Genomic DNA, 19,089 nt, shown 5'->3' on the forward strand with positions numbered 1-19,089 from the left:
AGCATAGCTGTCAACCGTCCCTTATTTGGCGGGAAAGTCCATTATCCCAGCGCTGTGTCCTGCTGCTGTCCCTTAAATTTCCTGGGTTTCAAAGGAAGCAGCTCCTCTCCCTCCCTCCCTGCTGGCCAGGGAGGAGGGAGGCTCCAACTGTGTTGCTTGGCTGTGTTGCTCACCTAATAAGGAGTCTAAGAACGACTGGGGGGTGGAGCTTGCATGCCTTGTGCCGATCAAATCGGCTGCGTTGCCTGGGGACTCGCCTTTGCTCAGTTCCCAGCGGAGAGGTGACGGTGGTTTTCCTTGCTGCATCCCCTTTGCTGGGTTGCTGCACTGTGGGAACCACCGCTTGAGGCTTCGTTTGGCTGCTGGCTGGGCTTTCTGCCTTTGGCTCAGAGGGGCTCAGAAGCTGAACATACCTGTGCTGGGAAAATCCCTTATTTTGGCTGCTGATCCCTTATTTTCGAGGCTGCTGGTCCCTTATTTTCAAATTTGTAAGTTGACAGCTATGAGCAGAAGTGTGTATCCTCATACATAAAAAATAAAAATCTTTACTCAGACAGACAGACAACCCACCAGCTGCCTCCACATTGCATGGCAAGGCACCCCCCCCCCATTTGAACCTTCCAATACCATGAATAAGAGGCAAGACACCATCATTGGCTATATACCAGGGTGCTGTGCTAGGCCTGTCCCCTGGAGGCCCACCCCCAAGGCCACTCGCGATTGGCCAATTCAGTGAGCAGTCAGAATCCATCTCCCAGGTAGCAAATTCCATGCAGAGGCTTCCTCAGGTGCTCTGGAAACTCCTTAGGGGTTTTCTCGCCCCTTGGAGGGTGGAGGGGATGGTGACCCACAGTGGCGCACACCAAAGAAGGTGAGCAGGAATTATCATTTATTAAATTTGTATACTGCCCTCTACCTGCAGGTCTCAGGGCAGTTCGTAACATAAAACTGCATTATAAAACACAAAATACATAGGATTTTTTTTTAAAAAACAAGAGTGACTCACTAACCCCCCCCTCTCCCCAATGCATTTTAAAACAGTTTCGAATGTGATAGGAATTTTATGGTCTTAGATATATGGTAATGTTCATAAGTGTACCAACCAAGCACATACATAGATCAGCACAGGAAGGCCAACCTGGAACCATTTTGATTCCTAAACTGAGCAAATGTTTTCTTTGCAAGGTCAAACTGGAAAAGCCTCCCCATTGTCTTTTCCTTCACAAATCCTGTCTTAAGGGTATGTCTGTGTTTGAATACGATGTGAGCCTGTGACCTGGCCCAGGAACTAAGTACCGGTATTTATCACTACAAAAGACTGGCCAGGCTCGCCAGGCAATCCAATCAAGTAACCTGCCAGACAGGAGATAAATAACGACAGGAGAAAAACAACATTCAAATTTCTGTTTTAGACCGCCTTTTCTGTGTTGTACGTATGATGTATGTGAGGGGTGGTCTTAGGTTACACCCCTTCTGTGATGTATGTATGATGTTTCTGGGGGTGGTCTTGATCTACAGGGTGGCAATTTCAAAAGTCTTTATAAGGCCTTGCACACATTTTTTTTGGGTTCCTCCTCTCTCCTGCGGGTGAGGGGAGCACCCTGTTGCAACAGATCAATAAAGATCAAGCTTATTAGCTGCTTTGCTTCTCAATATTCTCTGGTTGGCCTCTGTTATTCTCTCCTACCAATAGGGAACCTATGTAAGGACTCTATATGGGCTCTTGGATACCCCATAAGGGAAAAGGGCAATTTTTGTTTACAACACAAACATGCAAGGAATCAGTGCTAACGTGCAGATGTGGTAAGCATATTTAAATGTGGCTGGGCACATGTGGGAAGCAAACTCAGGCAACGTCATCCCCATACAAATCAGGCTCTGCTGTTGAGAGCTTGGGGTTTCTGCTGTAGACGCAGAAAGCTGGAAATAGTGGCGCTGGTAACTGCATTTGTGCAGTCAGTTGCCAATTTTCACTTCCCTTGTTTCTGTTTGATAGCTCATCGTCTCTGCTTGGGTCAGCTTCCCTGGGAACTCCTCCTGATCTCCTGGGAAAATGAGTTGCCAAGGAGAGAGAGAAGATAAGCAGAGATCCACAGCCTGCGTTTGAGATAGTAGCTTGAGCTCAACTGGCAGAAAGAGTCTGGCTCAAGCAAGGCGACTTTCCACATAATGAACTTGAAATTAAAAAAATTAAGGTCTTAGATATATATATAATAAATGTTCATAACTGCATATATAAACCACATGTCTGAAACCCCACAGAAAAAGTCCTGAAACCATTTTGGACCAAGTATTGGAGCCTCAGCTTCAGGATCTGTCCTTCGAGTGAGCACTCAGGGCTGATTTCCTTAAGAATGGAGAGGTTTGATTTTCTTGCAGTCCATGGGACTCTCAAGAGTCTCCTCCAGCACCAGAATTCAAAAGCATCAATCCTTCGGCGATCAGCCTTCTTTATGGTCCAGCTCTCACTTCCATACATCACTACTGGGAAAACCATAGCTCTAACAATACGGACCTTTGTTGGCAAGGTGATGTCTCTGCTTTTTAAGATGCTGTCTAGGTTTGTCATTGCTTTTCTCCCAAGAAGCAGGCGTCTTTTAATTTCTTGGCTGCTGTCACCATCTGCACCCATATTACTTACCAGGACTACCCAATTGTGTGCAATATACGGCTGTCTACATACCCAGAGACAAACTGCTTAACAAAGATGCACAGAAGTGCACATGCAAGAAGGGATAAGTGCCACAGGTGATATACTGGAACCACTCCTCTGTTTCTACTTGATAATAGAAAAAGGATGTTCTTGATATTGAAGGTCTAACCAATAAGTTTCCTGTGTGGGTGGTGTTCAACATAAACTCGCTAACGTATTCCGGTGGAATTTGGGATACATTCAGCCTTGGCGATGCTGGAGATGGAAGCGCTGAGAATCTAAAGGTTTCAGCATGCAACTTGCTAATTGATTGTTTATGATCCCAACAGGTACAAATGGGAATTGCCCGTTTTAATCGTCTGTGCTTCTCTGCTTCAATGTTCCTAACTTTCTTTTCTAATTAAGTTGGATTTGCTTTGTCATCTGAACCGGCTCCGCTTCCAGCAGTCCTTCTGCCTAAGAATTGCCCTTTATTAAATTTCAGCATTCCGCTTCCCCCGAGAGACTTAAGTGCAGCTGTAAAGCATGCATTACTTCTGCCTTTGGCTCGGGGGAGCTGGAGCTCTTTGCAGGCACTGATTTTAAGAGCTCAGCTGTATAAGGTGTGGCGTGTTAAAGCAGCAGGATTCCCAGCCGCCAGTATGATAGGACTGTGCGCCTCCCCAGTCCAACTGGGAGCCTGGTTTAGATCACCCTTGACCCAGGATGGTCCAGATCCAGCCTCTGGATCCAGATCATAACCTGGAAAAAAACAAATCCTATGGACTTTGATTGGGAAACATGGGGTTCCCCTCTCCCACATAAAGGTAAAGGGACCCCTGACCATTAGGTCCAGTCGTGGCCGATTCTGGGGTTGTGGTGCTCATCTCGATTTATTGGCCAAGGGAGCCGGCGTACAGCTTCCGCGTCATGTGGCCAGCAGGACTAAGCCGCTTCTGGTGAACCAGAGCAGCGCACGGAAACGCCGTTTACCTTCCCGCCAGAGCGGTACCTATTTATCTACTTGCACTTTGACGTGCTTTCGAACTGCTAGGTTGGCAGGAGCTGGGACCGAGCAAAGGGAGCTCACCCCGTCGCGGGGATTCAAACCGCCGACCTTCCGATCGGCAAGTCCTAGGCTCTGTGGTTTAACCCACAGCGCCACCTGCGTCCCCCTCTCCCACATAGGTAGATGGAATTTGGTGGCAAAGTAGCTTCTATTGAGTTGATGGACCCTGCCAGTTTTCAGACAGGTAGCTCCAGTTCTTTTTGTGCTACTCACCTTTAAAGTTTGGTGTGTATTTTTTCTAATCTTAAAGTCAGCTCTCTACATTTCCATTTGCAAAATTCTTTTTGAAATGTCTCCGTGAAAAATCCACCAGCATTTTAGTGCAAGCATCTCCTAACAAACACATTTGTTTGCAATTTTGCCAAATGTACAGATTTTTTTGTAAAACAGTCCTTTCCAAATAGTTCATTTCCATATGTTATTTTCACCAACATACGTGTTCCTGTGAAAAAACTTTGCCCTGGCAATTAGATTGCAAATTTCAGAGAAGTGCAACTCTCAAAGGATGGCAGTGTTTAGGTTTGCTTATTCGGGAAAGTGTGAATTAGGTGGGTTTACTGTTAAATGCAAATAATTATTCCTCCAACATCTCGACTTTACACTGCAGGTTTGTTGTTGGTTTTTTTACTGTATATACTATATACAGTATACTAATTTCAGTTTCATGGAGTAAGTGTAAGCAAAAAGCAAGGGCCATATCCAAGCAACCAGTGATACCAGCAAACTCAGGAAAATTCTGACGGTACCACAGGTTTAAAAAACTTTTTAAAACACCCACCCACATCCATAAGTTTTTAAAAAATAGCAGCCAAAAAGGGAAGATAATTGTACATGTGGGTGGTTATGAGGGAGACTGGGGAGATTCAGGAGCAGAGATCAAATGAGGAAATTTGGAGGTTGTTTAGCAAAGTTACTGCACAACATGACTTATGTTCAAACTTGAAACAGGAGCAGGGGAGATTTTGCTGGGACCTGGAAGGGGGTGTGGAGAAGGCAAATAAGAACAGAGAAGGCTGAGGGAGGAACCACAAGCTTTGTGTATGGACTTCAAAAACACTTTCCAGTCATGAGGAACAAATGACTGCCTCCTGCCAGCCAACTTTCCTGAATTTCACAGCAACACAAGCACGCTGCTTTCTGCTAGGTTTTTAATATAACACCGGTCCTGAAAGACCTACATTGGCTCCCAGTACATTTCTGAGCACAATTCAAAGTATTGGTGCTGACCTTTAAAGCCCTAAATGGCCTCAGCCCAGTCTACTTGAAGGAGCGTCTCCACCCCCATTGTTCTACCTGGACACTGAGGTCCAGCTCCGAGGGCCTTCTGGCGGTTCCCTCACTGCAAGAAGCCAAGTTACAGGGAACCAGGCAGAGGGCTTTCTTGGTGGTGGCGCCTGCCCTGTGGAACGCCCTCCCATCAGATGTCAAGGTAATAAACAACTATCTGACTTTTAGAAGACATCTGAAGGCAGCCCTGTTTGGGGAAGTTATTTAATGTTTGATGTTTTATTGTGTTTTTAATATTCTGCTGGGCTGGGGAAACCCAGCCAGATCGGCGGGGTATAAATAATAATAATAATAATAATAATAATAATAATAATAATAATAGTAAGGTAAAGGTAAAGGGACCCCTGACCATTAGGTCCCGTCGTGGCCAACTCTGGGGTTGTGGTGCTCATCTCGCTTTATTGGCCGAGGGAGCCGGCATACAGCTTCCGGGTCATGTGGCCAGCATGACTAAGCCACTTCTGGTGAACCAGAGCAGCGAACGGAAACGCCGTTTACCTTCCCGCCAGAGCGGTACCTATTTATCTACTTGTACTTTGACGTGCTTTCGAACTGCTAGGTTGGCAGGAGGTGGGACCAAGGAACGGGAGCTCACCCCGTCGCGGGGTTTCGAACCGCCGACCTTCTGATCGGCAAGTCCTAGGCTCTGTGGTTTAACCCACAGTGCCACCTGCATCCCTTATTATTATAGTATCCCCTTTCTAATCCTATTCTTTTTGCTAATTAACTCATTTTCTGCTGAGATTCGGAAAGAAGCCGGTCATGTGATGTTCCTCCTCCATACACCCCAAAAGCCCATTCCCAAGCTTGCAAAATTTGTTTACAACTCTTTCCCCCTTGCTCTTCTTTTTCTTTAAAATTCATTGCGAGGCCAAACAGGTCCAATTGGTTACCTTTGTTCCCCCATCCTCAAACAACAGCACAGAGGGGATTTTGACTGGGAAAACAGTGAGGAAATGATTAAATTCCCTTCCCTTAAGTGCCACGGTCCCAATCCAATTCTCCCACCCTGCCCCAGTCCGGCAGCTGTGATTCAAGTTTTTAAATAGCTATGGGAGATCGTCATTAAGGAATCTCTCGCATCCACAAGCATCCTTGTGTTCATACTTGAGAAACTGGGGAACTTGTAGAGGTCCTGTCCTATGGACCACAGTGAATGCTTTCTTCCCCCTTTCTTTCCCTCTGCACTATTTTGTTCTGCTGGGGAGATTTCTGGGCCTCTGTAATCCAAGAGCTGGAAGGGGAACATCAGGCAAATTGATTTGCAATAATTCAGTATTATTACTGCTGCTGTTGAAGAGGCACTATCTGAAATTCTGGCAAACAGCAATGGGGCCTGTTGTTCCACTGCTCCACTCAGAGGATCCTGTTTTTATTGGATCAGCTATAATAGCCAATTGGCTGCTCCTCTTAGCCACCCCTCTGACTGGAAGCCACAATGTCCAAGGTCAGAAAAGCGCACTGAAATATAAAAGTAGACCCTCCAAGTGTCCCTATTTTCCAGGGACAGCCCTGGATTTACAGAAGCTGTCCCTGTTTCTGATTTGATTCCAGAATGTCCTGCCTTTCCTTAAAGGTAAAGGGACCCCTAACAGTTAAGTCCAGTTGCGAACGACTCTGGGGTTGCGGCGCTCATCTCGCTTTGCAGGCCGAGGGAGCCGGTGTTTGTCCGCTCTGCAGAGTTTTTCCCAGCTCATGTGGCCAGCATGACTAAGCTGCTTCTAGTGCAGTGGAACACCGACACCAGAGCAGTGCACGGAAACACCATTTACCTTCCCGCCAGAGCGGTACCTATTAATCTACTTGCACCTTTTGACGTGCTTTTGAACTGCTAGGTTGGCAGGAGCAGGGAGCTCATCCCGTCACAGCAATTTGAACCACCAACCTTCTGATTAGCAAGCCCAAGGCTCAGTGGTTTAGACCACAGTGCCACCCGTGTCCCTATTTGCATTGGAGAAATGTTGGATGGTATGGAGCTATGTGATCCCTGAGCCAAGGAGATAGATAACTATACAGTGGTACCTCGGGTTACATACGCTTCAGGTTACAGACTCCATTAACCCAGAAATAGTGCTTCAGGTTAAGAACTTTGCTTCAGGATGAGAACAGAAATCGTGCTCCTGCGGCGCGGCAGCAGCAGGAGGCCCTATTAGCTAAAGTGGTGCTTCAGGTTAAGAACAGTTTCAGGTTAAGTACGGACCTCCGGAACGAATTAAGTACTTAACCCGAGGTACCACTGTATAGCCTTTAGAAGACTTCTGAAGGCAGCCCTGTATAGGGAAGATTTTATGTTTAATGTTTTATTATGTTTTTATATATGTTGGAAGCTGCTCAGAGTGGCTAAGGGAACCCAGTCAGATGGGCGGGGTACAAATAATAATTTTATTATTATTATTAAAGAATAAGACATCTGTATTTTAATCTGAGAGACATTGAAGGGTATGTTAAAAACTGGGCAGCACACCTTACCCCCACCATTTATGTGTAGATACGAACAATTGCAATATTTTTATTCCAAATCGTACTTCCAAGCTCATGCAGGGATTTGCAGCCAGGCACATGACACAAACAAAGCCAAGGTCTGAGGTTCTGCACCACCACCACCATAAGGGATAGAAACTAGCTTTATTTAAAAATGAAGGCATGGGCTGACAAGGATCTTCCCTTTATTTCTTACGCTGAGGTGACTACTATCAGTTAATCCTTTCTAATATGACAAATGAAATGCTGGTTTTGAAATCTTCCCCAGGTACTGTCCTCTGTCCGAAAGTTCTCATATATGGGATTGCAGAAGCCAAAGAGATACGTAGGACATTGTGACAACATCCTTTTCTGTAGCTCTTTTCGAAAGCAGTTCCTGTCCCACAAAGAGGGTTCATTCTGAGTTTGGATTTGTACCCTACTAGTCTCTTTAGTCTAGAACGGCGTGGGGAGAGTGTTTCTGAAGAACTGCATTCAGTTGTCCTCAAGTGGAAACTCTGACATGTCTTCTTCATAAGAATGCACATCCCTCAAATCTTGTTATCCACTTTGCCACAACAGAGGAGGCTCTGAATCCTTGGAGCTTGGAAACCATCATGATAGGAGACCTAACATTTCTAAGAAATTATTCTCAATTTCCACCTTCATCGGGACAGTTGTCTCTGACTTGTCTTTTATAGGCACAGACATGTGGTTGCCCAAACTGTACAAGCAGTGAAAAAATGGCAAGGGTGGGTGGGGAGGAGGAAAAGTTAGCATGTGCCAATGAAAAAGGTAGCAACCAGATCTTATTCAACCATTCACTCAGTTTACAAACCTGAAGTTTTATCCCAAAGTGATATTTCTGAGCATGTGCTCACCGGGGGCGTGAATCATGGTGTGAAAGTTTGTCCCAAAGCAACTCTTCAGCTGTACACTCTGCAAAAATATTTAGGCTGCTGCATATATCCAGGCCAAAGTATTTCTGTATTGTACATCCAATGTACCGTACATGGTTGTTAATGAATTTGGTTTTTTGGGGGGTGTACAAAAAAAGTGAGTTCTCATTCGTACATTTGATTCTCACCACCACATATCCTTTGTCTCTAAATGCTGTGCCAAGCTGAAATCGCTGCTTTCTGCTTGCTTGTTTGTTTTCTAAAGGGGAATCTGCCCATTATTCTCCATCATTCTAGTCACTCAAGCAGTGGGAAAGAGAAGCTGCAGCCACCACCATGTCATGCTTTTCCTTTATGTCAATTTGGCGTTCATCTCATCAGCAAATTTATATCAAGAGACCACAGCTCAGTTTTCCTTCTAACACAATTGCCTTTGAAATTTGTACCGATATTATTTAGGGTGTGTGTGTGTGTGTTTGCAGGTGCGTTAGGTCTGTCTTTCTAAAATAATAGCGAGCACCTTGCGTTCTCACGACACACCTTCCACAGCAAAATCTTCAAGCGCGCCCATTGAAATGATGTCAGCATCATCAGGGAGACTCACGTCCTTCTCAAAGTTATACTGTGACCCATCCACTTCGCGACTGTCAACATCACACCCGGCAGGCTCAATATAAGGTTGACTCCCAAGAGGTTCTGGGTATTGGCCACCTTGTGACCAGTCTGAAGCCGATTCCAAGAGGGCTCTTTGCATAAGGGAAGCCGATTCAGAAAACTGAGATGGCGATGCCTGTACCGGAACAGATGAAACTCTGGTTGGGAGAGTACTGGGGTACAAAACGTAAGAAGAAGGGACACTCTCTGAAGAGGGCGTTTGAGAGAAGTTCCTTTTTGAAGGAGGGATCGAGAGCTGGATGTACCTTCCGCTCTCTGGATCATAAAAGGTCTTAAACTGAACAGGTAAATCTACAATGAAATACTCTCCTGAATCCGGATCCTGAAGTAGCTTACGCTGGGTTGTGGCAGGTAAAGAGGGCGTAGGACTTAATGATGGGGCAGGTTGTAGCCTCACCAGGTGGGATTCTGATGGAGTCAAGGAAGAATTAAGGCATATTGGCGAGAGTGAGGATTGGATTGGTTGCAAAGTTCCAATATCGCCGCCGTGGGATGGAGCTTCATCCTGTAGCCTTTTCTGCTGTGCCTCTGTTTTTTTCCTCTTGCTTGCCAGTTTCTTTGCCCGCCGTAATGCCTTTTCTGATTTGGGTGGTACAGCCGGGGGTTTGGCTGCTGTCTTCGCCATCTGAAGTCTCTCATTTGCAACAGGAGAGCTGCCAGCATCTCCTGAGAGTTGACTTGCCTGCATCAGATCAAATGGCTCCAAGGTAGAAGACCTCTTTCCGCTCTCTGTTCCTCCTTGCAGTGAAGAGGAATTTGTTATTCTTTCAGCCTGTGGTACATTGAAGACTGCAGACGTATCTGAAAAAGGACTTGTGAAGGTAGATTGCATCGCGCTGTGTGACCTTGGACTTGGTATGGTGGAAATGGTTAGGGTACCCGATGATGCTGATGTATCCCGGAAAACTTCACTGGAAGCATGAGAATAGGGCTCCGATATCGTGGGAGATCTCACCTCTTGACTTATTATCTTTTTCACACAAGAACCACCTCTGCGTTTAGATAAGAGATTGTTCTTAAAATAGTTCACCTTTTCTCTCACAGGGCACTTTTGCCTGTTTTGTGCTGGGTCACCTTCCAAACTAAGAATCGGTTGGCTGGAAGAATTACGCCTCAGTTTCCCAGCTCTAGCCTTTTCTTTGTCTCTGGCCAATTGTTTCTCGCCGCTTTTCAAACCTTGCTGTGATAACCCTGGTGTAATATTAGCTCCTTCATCTTCTCCCACCAATTCCTGCATATAGACTCCCTCTGGTCCTTCTCTAAGAGTGTATCCTGTTGTTAAGGGGCTTTTTCCTACCACTTGACAGCTCACACTGCCTGGGATGGATCTTAACTCATCAGCATCTCTGCCTGTTGCAGCATCCCTCACATCCTGCTGGCTTCTGTTTTTTGACGAAAACAAGTCCACCTCTTGAATATTTGGAGTAGAACGAATGGGCCCAAAAGTCTGTCTTTCAGCCTCTGCATGACTGCCAGTGATGGCTTCTTCACAGGACAAAGACCTGAGCAGAGGCAACTTGACTGCTTTTATAACCGGCGACGACTTAAACGTGTTGTCTTTAATCATGAACATATTGGGCTTCAGTGAACTTGGTGAAGTTGGTGTTAGTGACTCTTCCAGCTTGGCTTCTGATGCCGAATCCATACTTTTCAATTTGTCTTCTTTCTTCTCCTTCACATCTATTTCTTGCACTGCATTCTCATTTTTACCCTGCTCTTCCTGCTCCTCATGCTTCTCATCCGTGTGACAGCCACGGATGCTCAGATTGTAGTCATGCAATTGCTTCTCCCCCCTTGACTTCTCCTCTTCCTCGTCTTTGCTACATAGCTTTTCTTCTGCACTCCACTCATTCTTACTCCTCTGGCTTTCTTGATGGCATGCTTTCTGAAAGAGCTGCATTAGAGAAAAAGAGTCGTCATGAAATGGCTGATCTACAATGGAGACAAAGGATTGTTCAGAAGAGCTGGTGCTCCTTTTGCCTCGGTGTTCATTTCCAGTCGATGGGCATGCTTGGTTTCCACTATCATTTATGTTCTCCTCAGGTGTGAAAAATAAATATGGGGATACCTGGGGTTCCGCATCAGCACTGTGACTTGGAGCAACTTGTTTACTTTTAAGATCCTGCAGTTGGAAACTTTGAACATGTGCTTCTGGGTCAGTTGGCACATCTGCAAAGTGAGAGTTGGGTGGAGAATATTGTCTTACACGGTGCTCATTTGGGTGGAAGTCAGTCAGAGATGACATCTCACTGTCTTCTGGAGTCAGGTAGCTGTCAATGAAATGCCCAAAGGAATTGGTGGCATTGGTGTTGTCCATTTGTTCAGGAGGCTTATGACCTGTTTTGTCAGCCTCAACCATTTTTTTATTGCTTCCTTCTAGCGCATTGGCGGCTGTGACGCTTGCTTTTATGCCGTCTTGCTCCTTAATCTTTTTGTCGTCGAGGATTCTTAGGAGAGGGGAGGGACTGTAAGTGCTTTTCACCCGTTTTCGGATATCCTTCAGGTTGAATAGCAAACTCGGTGCTTTTGACTTATAATTGTTCTGAGAAGAATAGAGTGTTCTCTCCTCTGTTTCTTTGGCAGTTCCAGTTTCAGGAATGGGAGGAGCTTCCAGAAATGACTGGCCTTCTGAGGGCTCTCTCTCTTGTTTACGTGGTAGGACTGGAGTTAAAAGTTTTGAGATGTTGAAAGAAGGACTAGGGTCAGATGGAGCTATGTGGGACTCATCTGCAGATGTTTCGGCCATGGGAGTGACGTCAGGTGGCTTTCTGTATGAGGTGTCCTTTGTTCTTAGCTCTTCTGGTGCAATCTCCTGCGTCAGCTCCATTCCTCCAAGCTCTTTCTTTTGTTTCCGCCAAGGTGGACAAACATTTTTCAGCTCAGACTTAAATTCTGAATTGCTAGTCTTCTCTGACAACCCAGTAACTTGAGGCACTGGTGCTAATGCACTGGCGACATGGGCTATCGCTTCTGGTGGAGCAGAGGCCTGAGGCAGAGATTGTGGTGGAGTGGAAGGCTTCAGTGACACGGAAACCTGCGGAGATGGTGGGAAAGAGGTTTCAGATGTAAGGGATGGTGATGTAGGAATCCTGTGCACAGGTGGCGGCAGATCAGAAGCTTGGGGTGGCAACACCTGTGAAACAATGTCTTTAGCATTAGCCTGAGGAGGAAAAGGCACCTGGGCTAGAGGTAATGGAGAGAGAGAGGCTTCAGAGAGTGGTTTTTGTGGAAAGGCACCTGAGAAATCCTGTTCTGAAATTACGGGAGCTGTGACCTTCGGGGGAGATGGTTTACATTCATGAATACAGGCCTCTCTAAAGAAAGGTGTTTCTTCAAAGTATGTCAGGTTTCCTTCTTTGAGTATAATTTCAGTAGGCTCGCCTGTCTCAAGTTTTTTATGATGCAGATTCCATGATTCAAAAGCACTGTTCTCGCTGTGTAGAAAGCTGCCCTTTCTAGCTGGCTCTTTGGCTTTCCCAGTTCGGTTTTTTGCCGCCTTTCTCGAGATGGCGGAGACATTGGACATTCGAATATTTGAAGCATCGGCCTGACGATAAAAACCACGTGGACCGTGACAGGCCAAATCCATTTTGTTCTGCCTTCTGTGCAGTTCGTGCAGTTCGGGCCTCCCGCTTGCATTTGCCACGTCCTGGAACGGCTCAGAAAACTCAGAGAGTTCCTTCTGGATGTTTAAAATGGTTTTGCCACCCCAGAAAGCCATGTCGCCTCCACAAATTAAGGGGAGTTTTGTCAAACTGTTTCTAACCGGTTGCTTGGCTGTTGCTGAAGTCTCCCGGTTCTCAGCTTTATCAAAGGTCTTTATCAAGGAAGAAACTTTTGAGGTATGTTTATAATTGCGCAGACTAGGCACTGGCAAACCCAGCTTCATCCTAATGCTTGGGGTGATGTTTATAGCGGCATTTTGACCTTCTTGGGTGTCGTTTGGAAACTGCTGGAATGTTGAATGCTCCTCGGTTTTTGGCAGTCCCTTGTTAGGGGGAGTATTTTTCCTGATGGCATGGTTCCGTGGGCCTTGGGGAAATTTGCTTGAGAGCTGGTGGGAGATGTTGGGCGAAACAACTGGATCGGCCTCAGTGTAAGATGATTCCAGCTCAGCCACACACAGACTTTTGAAGGCTCGGTCGGTGAGGCTGCAGACTTCTCTGTCTGTGTCATCCAGGAAGCTCCCAATACTGGAGGAGTCGCTTTGCCCATCGGCGTGCTTCTTATTCACTTGCATTGTCCGTACGAGTCATGAACAGAACAGTCAAAATAGCAATCTCACGTACAGAACAGGCAGGCAATTCTTTCAGCTACCATATCTCAGCCTTCGACATCTTTCGGCGACCTTCCTCCTCAAGAATGCACAGCTTTACATTCATTTATAGTGTGGAAGCACCAATAGGGCTCTGCAAATTGAACACATAAAATCAGTTATTGTAGTGTATCGTAGTTGACACATGAACTTTCCCCCTGTTTAGTTCCATTGTTGAGTCTCAGGTTAATCTGATTATGTCCTTCCAGAATCAGGTTGTGTGACAAATTCTTACATATTAGCCTGTTCACATGTTTCTCACATATGGGGGTTTACCATGATTACTTGGAGTAGCAGCATGCTTTTAGTACCACCCACAACATAGTTTCTCCGGTCCGGGAATCAGCATGTTTTGACATGAGTAGAATGTGTCCTTTTATTTAAAACGCATCTCTGGGTTATTTGTGGTGCCTGCCTGGTGTTTTGACATAAGTGGAATGTGTGCTTTTATTTAAAATGCATCTCTGGGGTATTTGTGGGGCATAGGAATTCATTCATATATTTTCCCCCAAAATATAGTCCGGCCCCCCACAAGGTCTGAGGGACACTTGACCGGCCCCCTGCTGAAAAAGTTTGCTGACCCCTGGTTGAATATGGCCACCAGAATTTTACTGGTACAGCCAAGAATATGCCTATCACACGCACACATTTTTTTTTTTATAGCTTACTGTACTTTTCTGTGTATTAGATGAGGGTTTTTTTTACTCTAAAATAAAGTTTAAAATGGGGGGTGTCGTCTTATACATGGACAGTGCAGTAGCACTGGAAAGCGAGTGCAGTAACGGTAGGAGAGCCAGCATGGTGTAGTGGTTAAGAGCGGTAGCCTCGTAATCTGGAGAATGGGGTTCGCTTCCTGCTCCTCCACATGCAGCTGCTGGGTGAGGTCTCAGCTGGTGCTGAAGCCATACTGAAGAAATGGGTAGCCTTAGTGAGGATGTCAAGACACCACTTGAGAGCCAGTGTGGTGTAGTGGTTAAGAGCAGTAGACTCGTAATCTGGGGAACCGGGTTCGCGTCTCCGCTCCTCCGCATACAGCTGCTGGGTGACCTTGGGCCAGTCACACTTCTCGGAAGTCTCTCAGCCTCACTCACCTCACAGAGTGTTTGTTGTGTTGGAGGAAGGGAAAGGAGAATGTTAGCCGCTTTGAGACTCCTTCAGGTAGTGATAAAGCGGGATATCAAATCCAAACTCTTACAGTGCAGAGGGAGGACAGGTGATTGGTTGCAGCTGCGAGCAGGATCTAGCGATTGGGTGGGTGAATGGTGTCTGCTGCAAGGGCTGCTTTTTATTGGCTGCTGCTTTGTCAATTGTGTGGGTTATTGGCTGATGTGGCAAGGGCTGCTTTGGATTGGCTGCTACCTCGGCAATTTGGTGTGCGTTGCTTGCGATGGTTTGCCAGTTGGGTGACAACTCTGGGCCATCTGCCCCCAATTTTCTTTAATTTTTAGTCCCCCAAAATAGGGGGCATCTTATACATGGGGGCGTCTTATGGACAGATAAGTACGGCAGTTTTTGTTTTAATATTGGCTACCAGTTCTCTTCAAAGTGCTTGTACATACCTTTAAATCCCTTAACACTTAGGTCCTGAATGCCTGAAGGAGTGCTTCTTTTTCTCCCAATCTGCCAGTGCTTTAATATCTTCTGCTGAAGACCTTTTTCAGGTGCTGCCTTTCTCACAGGTACGCTGTTGGATAACAAAGGAAAGTCCTTTTTTTTCAGAAATGGCGCCCCGGTTGTGAAACACCATCCCTATAGCCCATCCTATTTTTCTAGAAAAAGAGGTGCCGGAACTCACCATGAACATCTCCCTCATTCTCTCAGAATGGTAATGGTGCCCACTGGTGAGTTGCCGGAACCCAGCTGAGAGGTGCTGGAACTGGAACTGCCTATAGCAGCTTTGTTGGAGTCTAAGCTGCGTTCTTTTTAGAGCAGGCTTCCTCAACCTCGGCCCTCCAGATGTTTTTTTGGCCTACAACTCCCATGATCCCTAGCTAGCAGGACTAGTGGTCAGGAATGATGGGAATTGTAGTCTCAAAATATCTGGAGGGCCGTGGTTGAGGAAGCCTATTTTAGAGCCCTGCAAAAACGTTCGTATTCACATTTCAACTTGATGCAATTTTAGTGGTTGAGCAGAGCAGGGGGGAAAGTCCTAGGCTCAGTGGTTTAACCCACAGCGCCACCCGCATCCCCAACACAACTTCTAGCTGGCTGCAATTAGTGATTGCTGTTGGGGATGCCTGAAGTGCCCACCTACATTTGTAGCTATCTCCCCTGTGTCTCATATATTCTAATTTCTAATTTACATTTCAAAATATTCATTTACATGAACTAAATCATTCAGTGATTCATTATTACATCCATCAAAACTCATTTACACTGTTGAATTTATCTTAATACTACCAGCGTTTTTAAATGAACACAATTTTCACCATATATTCTGTAAACATTTTCCAGTCTTCTTTAAACGTATATTCTTCTTGTTCTCTTATTCTATATGTTAGGTCCACAAGCTGCACATATTCCATCAGTTTCAGGTGCCATTCTTCTTTGGTTGGGACCTTGCTCGTTTTCCATTTTGGGGCTAACAAAACACGGGGCACAGTTGTAGTATGCATACATATTTTTTTTTTTGGCGCCTGGGAATTTCGCTTTTTTGTTGGTGATAATTCAGAGGGAAATTCCCCTGTTTCTCATAATGCCCAGATTTTATGCACCTGGGACATTTTACAGGGTGTGGGGGGAGAATGACAGCTGACAGTTACTACCACAGCAAATGATAAGCCTCCCAACTCTGGGAAGAATGCTTCCTGAAGAAGCATCCATTCCCTCTCAAATCTGTCAAATGCAAATCCCTCCATTTAGTTCAGCCCTAGCTGGCGAGGACATTTTAAACTGAGGATGCTTCGAGCTATGTGATTCTAGTCAGACAAATATTATTAATAATAATAACAACAACAACAACTTCATGCAATTTTGTATTGACAACTTAAGTCCTTCTCACCTGCTATGTTAGCAGATGCTGTGGAGGCCCCCATTTTGGCCTCCTCATGTTCATATTCTCCTCACTGTGGCCCATCTTGCCGTATAAATTGAAAATATTTTTATGAAACGTTTTCAATAGACATATTTCGGTGTGTTCTTTAGATTCTTTCGCTCTGCAAATTAATAGACAAGAGAAAAGTGGATGAGTGTGTATGTAATTAATCACTATTAGTTTATTGCTCTGATTGTGTGCTAAAGGGTGGTTTTCCTCTCAAGAGGGCCACTGCGCAATACTGCCCCATAATGCTAGCTGTTCCTGACCGCAAGCAGAATTCCAATAATAATAATAATAATAATAATAATTCATTTATACCATGCCCATCTGGCTGTGTTGCCCAAGCCACTCTGGGTGGTTCCCAAGACATAAAAACATAATAAAACATCAAATATTAATAGTAACAATTTGATCCAATATAAAAGTCACAATACTGTAACTTTAAAATAAACGACTTAAATCAGACAATCCGTCAGAATCAATAGTAAACAGTAAAATTAAGCACCAGCAAATAATAATTCAGCAGTTCGGCCACAATAAAATCTATCATCAATAAAAGTAACAGCAAATCACAGTGCATAAAATACCGCGAAACATACAAGACCATGCAAAAGGATCAAACTGAAAAACAAAAGAAGCACAACTTATAAAACTATTGAAAAAATATCCCTGAACTCCTCTCTTCCCAGATGCGACTGCTGCTGCTGCTACTGTTCTGAGAAAGGCTAGGTGGGGCAAGGTAACACAATGGTTTGATGAGGAACAGAAAGTCTCTCTTCTCTCCTATGTATCTTGGGGGAGAAGAAATCTCCCAAACAGACCCAGGAGAAGAGCACTCTTGTCTGCTTCTCTGGATCAGTCCCTGTCCCCTCTTGAAAAATCATATGGAACATTTTTTTTATCCCAACATTGGCTGGGACAAAAGAGTGGCAGGGATGGAGGATCAAAAATATGGCGTGGTTTGTTTGGTTTTTTTTTTAACTTTTTGCTTACAGGAAGAAAGCTGTACAGGCATCTCCCCACTCCATTGTATTCATGCACAACCACGCAGGCACATGGTGCCAGGAAGTAGAATCATACCAGAAAATGGCAGGAGAGCTGGCGAGTCCATGTGGCTCACATGGAGACCTTCCCAGGAGCCCGAAGAGGGCGCTAGTGAGGGAAGATGAAGCCCCAAAGAGACCTGAGGCATAGCGGGGCCTTGTTAAGATTGCTCAGCCGTCCTGCCTAACAGCAGCAGAGGAAGACGCTTTCCTGTGTGTCCTCCATCCTCCAGCCGGTCCCAGAGCTCCAGGTCTAGATGTTTGGGGCTGGATTGGAGAGGGAGCTGGAGGGCAGGGGGAAAATAGGCATTTAGAGACTGCCTCCTAGATTATTTCACTTATGCTCACAGCGGCCTGGAACATAACACCTCCATAAGTGAGGAAACACCTGTAAATGGCTAAAATGTGAAGACTTCGCTTGCTACCGAGTGGGTGATACTGTCCTAAGAAAAGATTTACCCTAGATTTACCTATGGGTACCATGGGGACGCAGGTGGCGCTGTGGGCTAAACCACTGAGCCTAGGGCTTGCCGATCAGAAGGTCGGCGGTTTGAATCCTCACGATTGGGTGAGCTCCCGTTGCTCGGTCCCTGCTCCTGCCAACCTAGCAGTTCAAAAGTACGTCAAAGTGCAAGTAGATAAATAGGTACCGCTCCGGCGGGAAGGTAAACGGCGTTTCCATGCCCTGCTCTGGTTTTGCCTGAAGCGGCTTAGTCATGCTGGTCACATGACCCGGAAAAACTGTCTGCGGACAAACTTCGGCTCACTCGTCCTGTAAAGTGAGATGAGTGCTGCAACCCCAGAGTCATTCATGACTGGACTTAACTGTCAGGGGTCCTTTAGCTTTACCATGCAAGCATTTGCACAAAGCAGCGCTTGGAAACATACCTAAATTCCAACTTGCAATCTCTTATATACTCAGATCTGTGCCATGCATTAGTACGTTTACTCAAGAATTACCGTATTTTTGGCTCTATAACACGCACCCGACCATAACACGCACATAGTTTTTAGAGGAGGAAAACAAGAAAAAAAATATAACGAAACAGTGGATGTATGATTTTTGTGGTTCATGCTGTGGCCACAGACATGTGATCTGACGGTGAGTTTGGGGTAGCCCAATGCAAAAATCCTAAGGATCCATGTGGATCCGTGCTTTGTAACCACGTTTTAGGTGGGGAGGGAAGGAAAAGCACTCAAGGGACAAGGAGCACGCGAGGGGTGTGTGGAGAAGGATGCTGCTAATAATGCAGAAGAGGGGTATAAGCGGAGAAGGCTCCTCTCCTCTCCCGCTTTGCTCCTTTAAAGCAAGCAGGCTCCCTGTCCGTCTCTCCTCCCCACTCAGCGGCTCTTCTCCTGCTTTGCTGTTTCAAAGCGAGCCACAGAGGAGGGAAGAGGAACCATGGATCCTCTGCTCACGACTGCAGCAGATCCCGCCGCCATCCGTAGGCATTCGCTCCATAACACGCACAGACATTTCCCCTTACTTTCTAGGAGGAAAAAAGTGAGTGTTATGGTGCAAAAAATACGGTACGTTCTACTCTGTTCAAGGTGGAGGGGCTTGTTTCATAGTACAGTTGTACCTCGGGTTACAGACGCTTCAAGTTGCGTGTTTTCGGGTTACGGATGCACCAAAACCCAGAAGTACCGGAACGGGTTACTTCCTGGTTTC

At 45.7% G+C, this 19,089-nt stretch overlaps 1 protein-coding gene across 5 annotated transcripts in view; it reads right to left on the bottom strand.

Moving 5' to 3' along the window:
* Positions 1-7,594: 7,594 nt before the first annotated feature.
* The window catches only part of LOC310844268 (cardiac-enriched FHL2-interacting protein), a 34,192-nt gene continuing 22,697 nt past the window's right edge, over positions 7,595-19,089 (bottom strand). For 2 of the 5 annotated variants that reach the window (XM_083738236.1, XM_083738237.1), the window contains exons 2-4: positions 16,339-16,544; positions 14,897-15,021; positions 7,595-13,431 (exon numbers count right to left, since the gene is read on the bottom strand). In XM_083738236.1, coding sequence (XP_083594362.1) covers positions 8,877-13,262 — 4,386 coding nt within the window. In that variant the 5' untranslated portion in view covers positions 13,263-13,431; positions 14,897-15,021; positions 16,339-16,544 and the 3' untranslated portion in view covers positions 7,595-8,876. Of the gene's footprint in view, positions 13,432-14,896; positions 15,022-16,338; positions 16,561-19,089 lie in introns of all 5 variants that reach the window. The other 3 variants (XM_083738235.1, XM_083738239.1, XM_083738238.1) reach the window with 3 other exon arrangements.

Source organism: Podarcis gaigeae (assembly GCF_964106915.1).
Source record: "Podarcis gaigeae genome assembly, chromosome: 5".
NCBI classification, from domain to species: Eukaryota; Metazoa; Chordata; class Lepidosauria; order Squamata; family Lacertidae; genus Podarcis; species Podarcis gaigeae.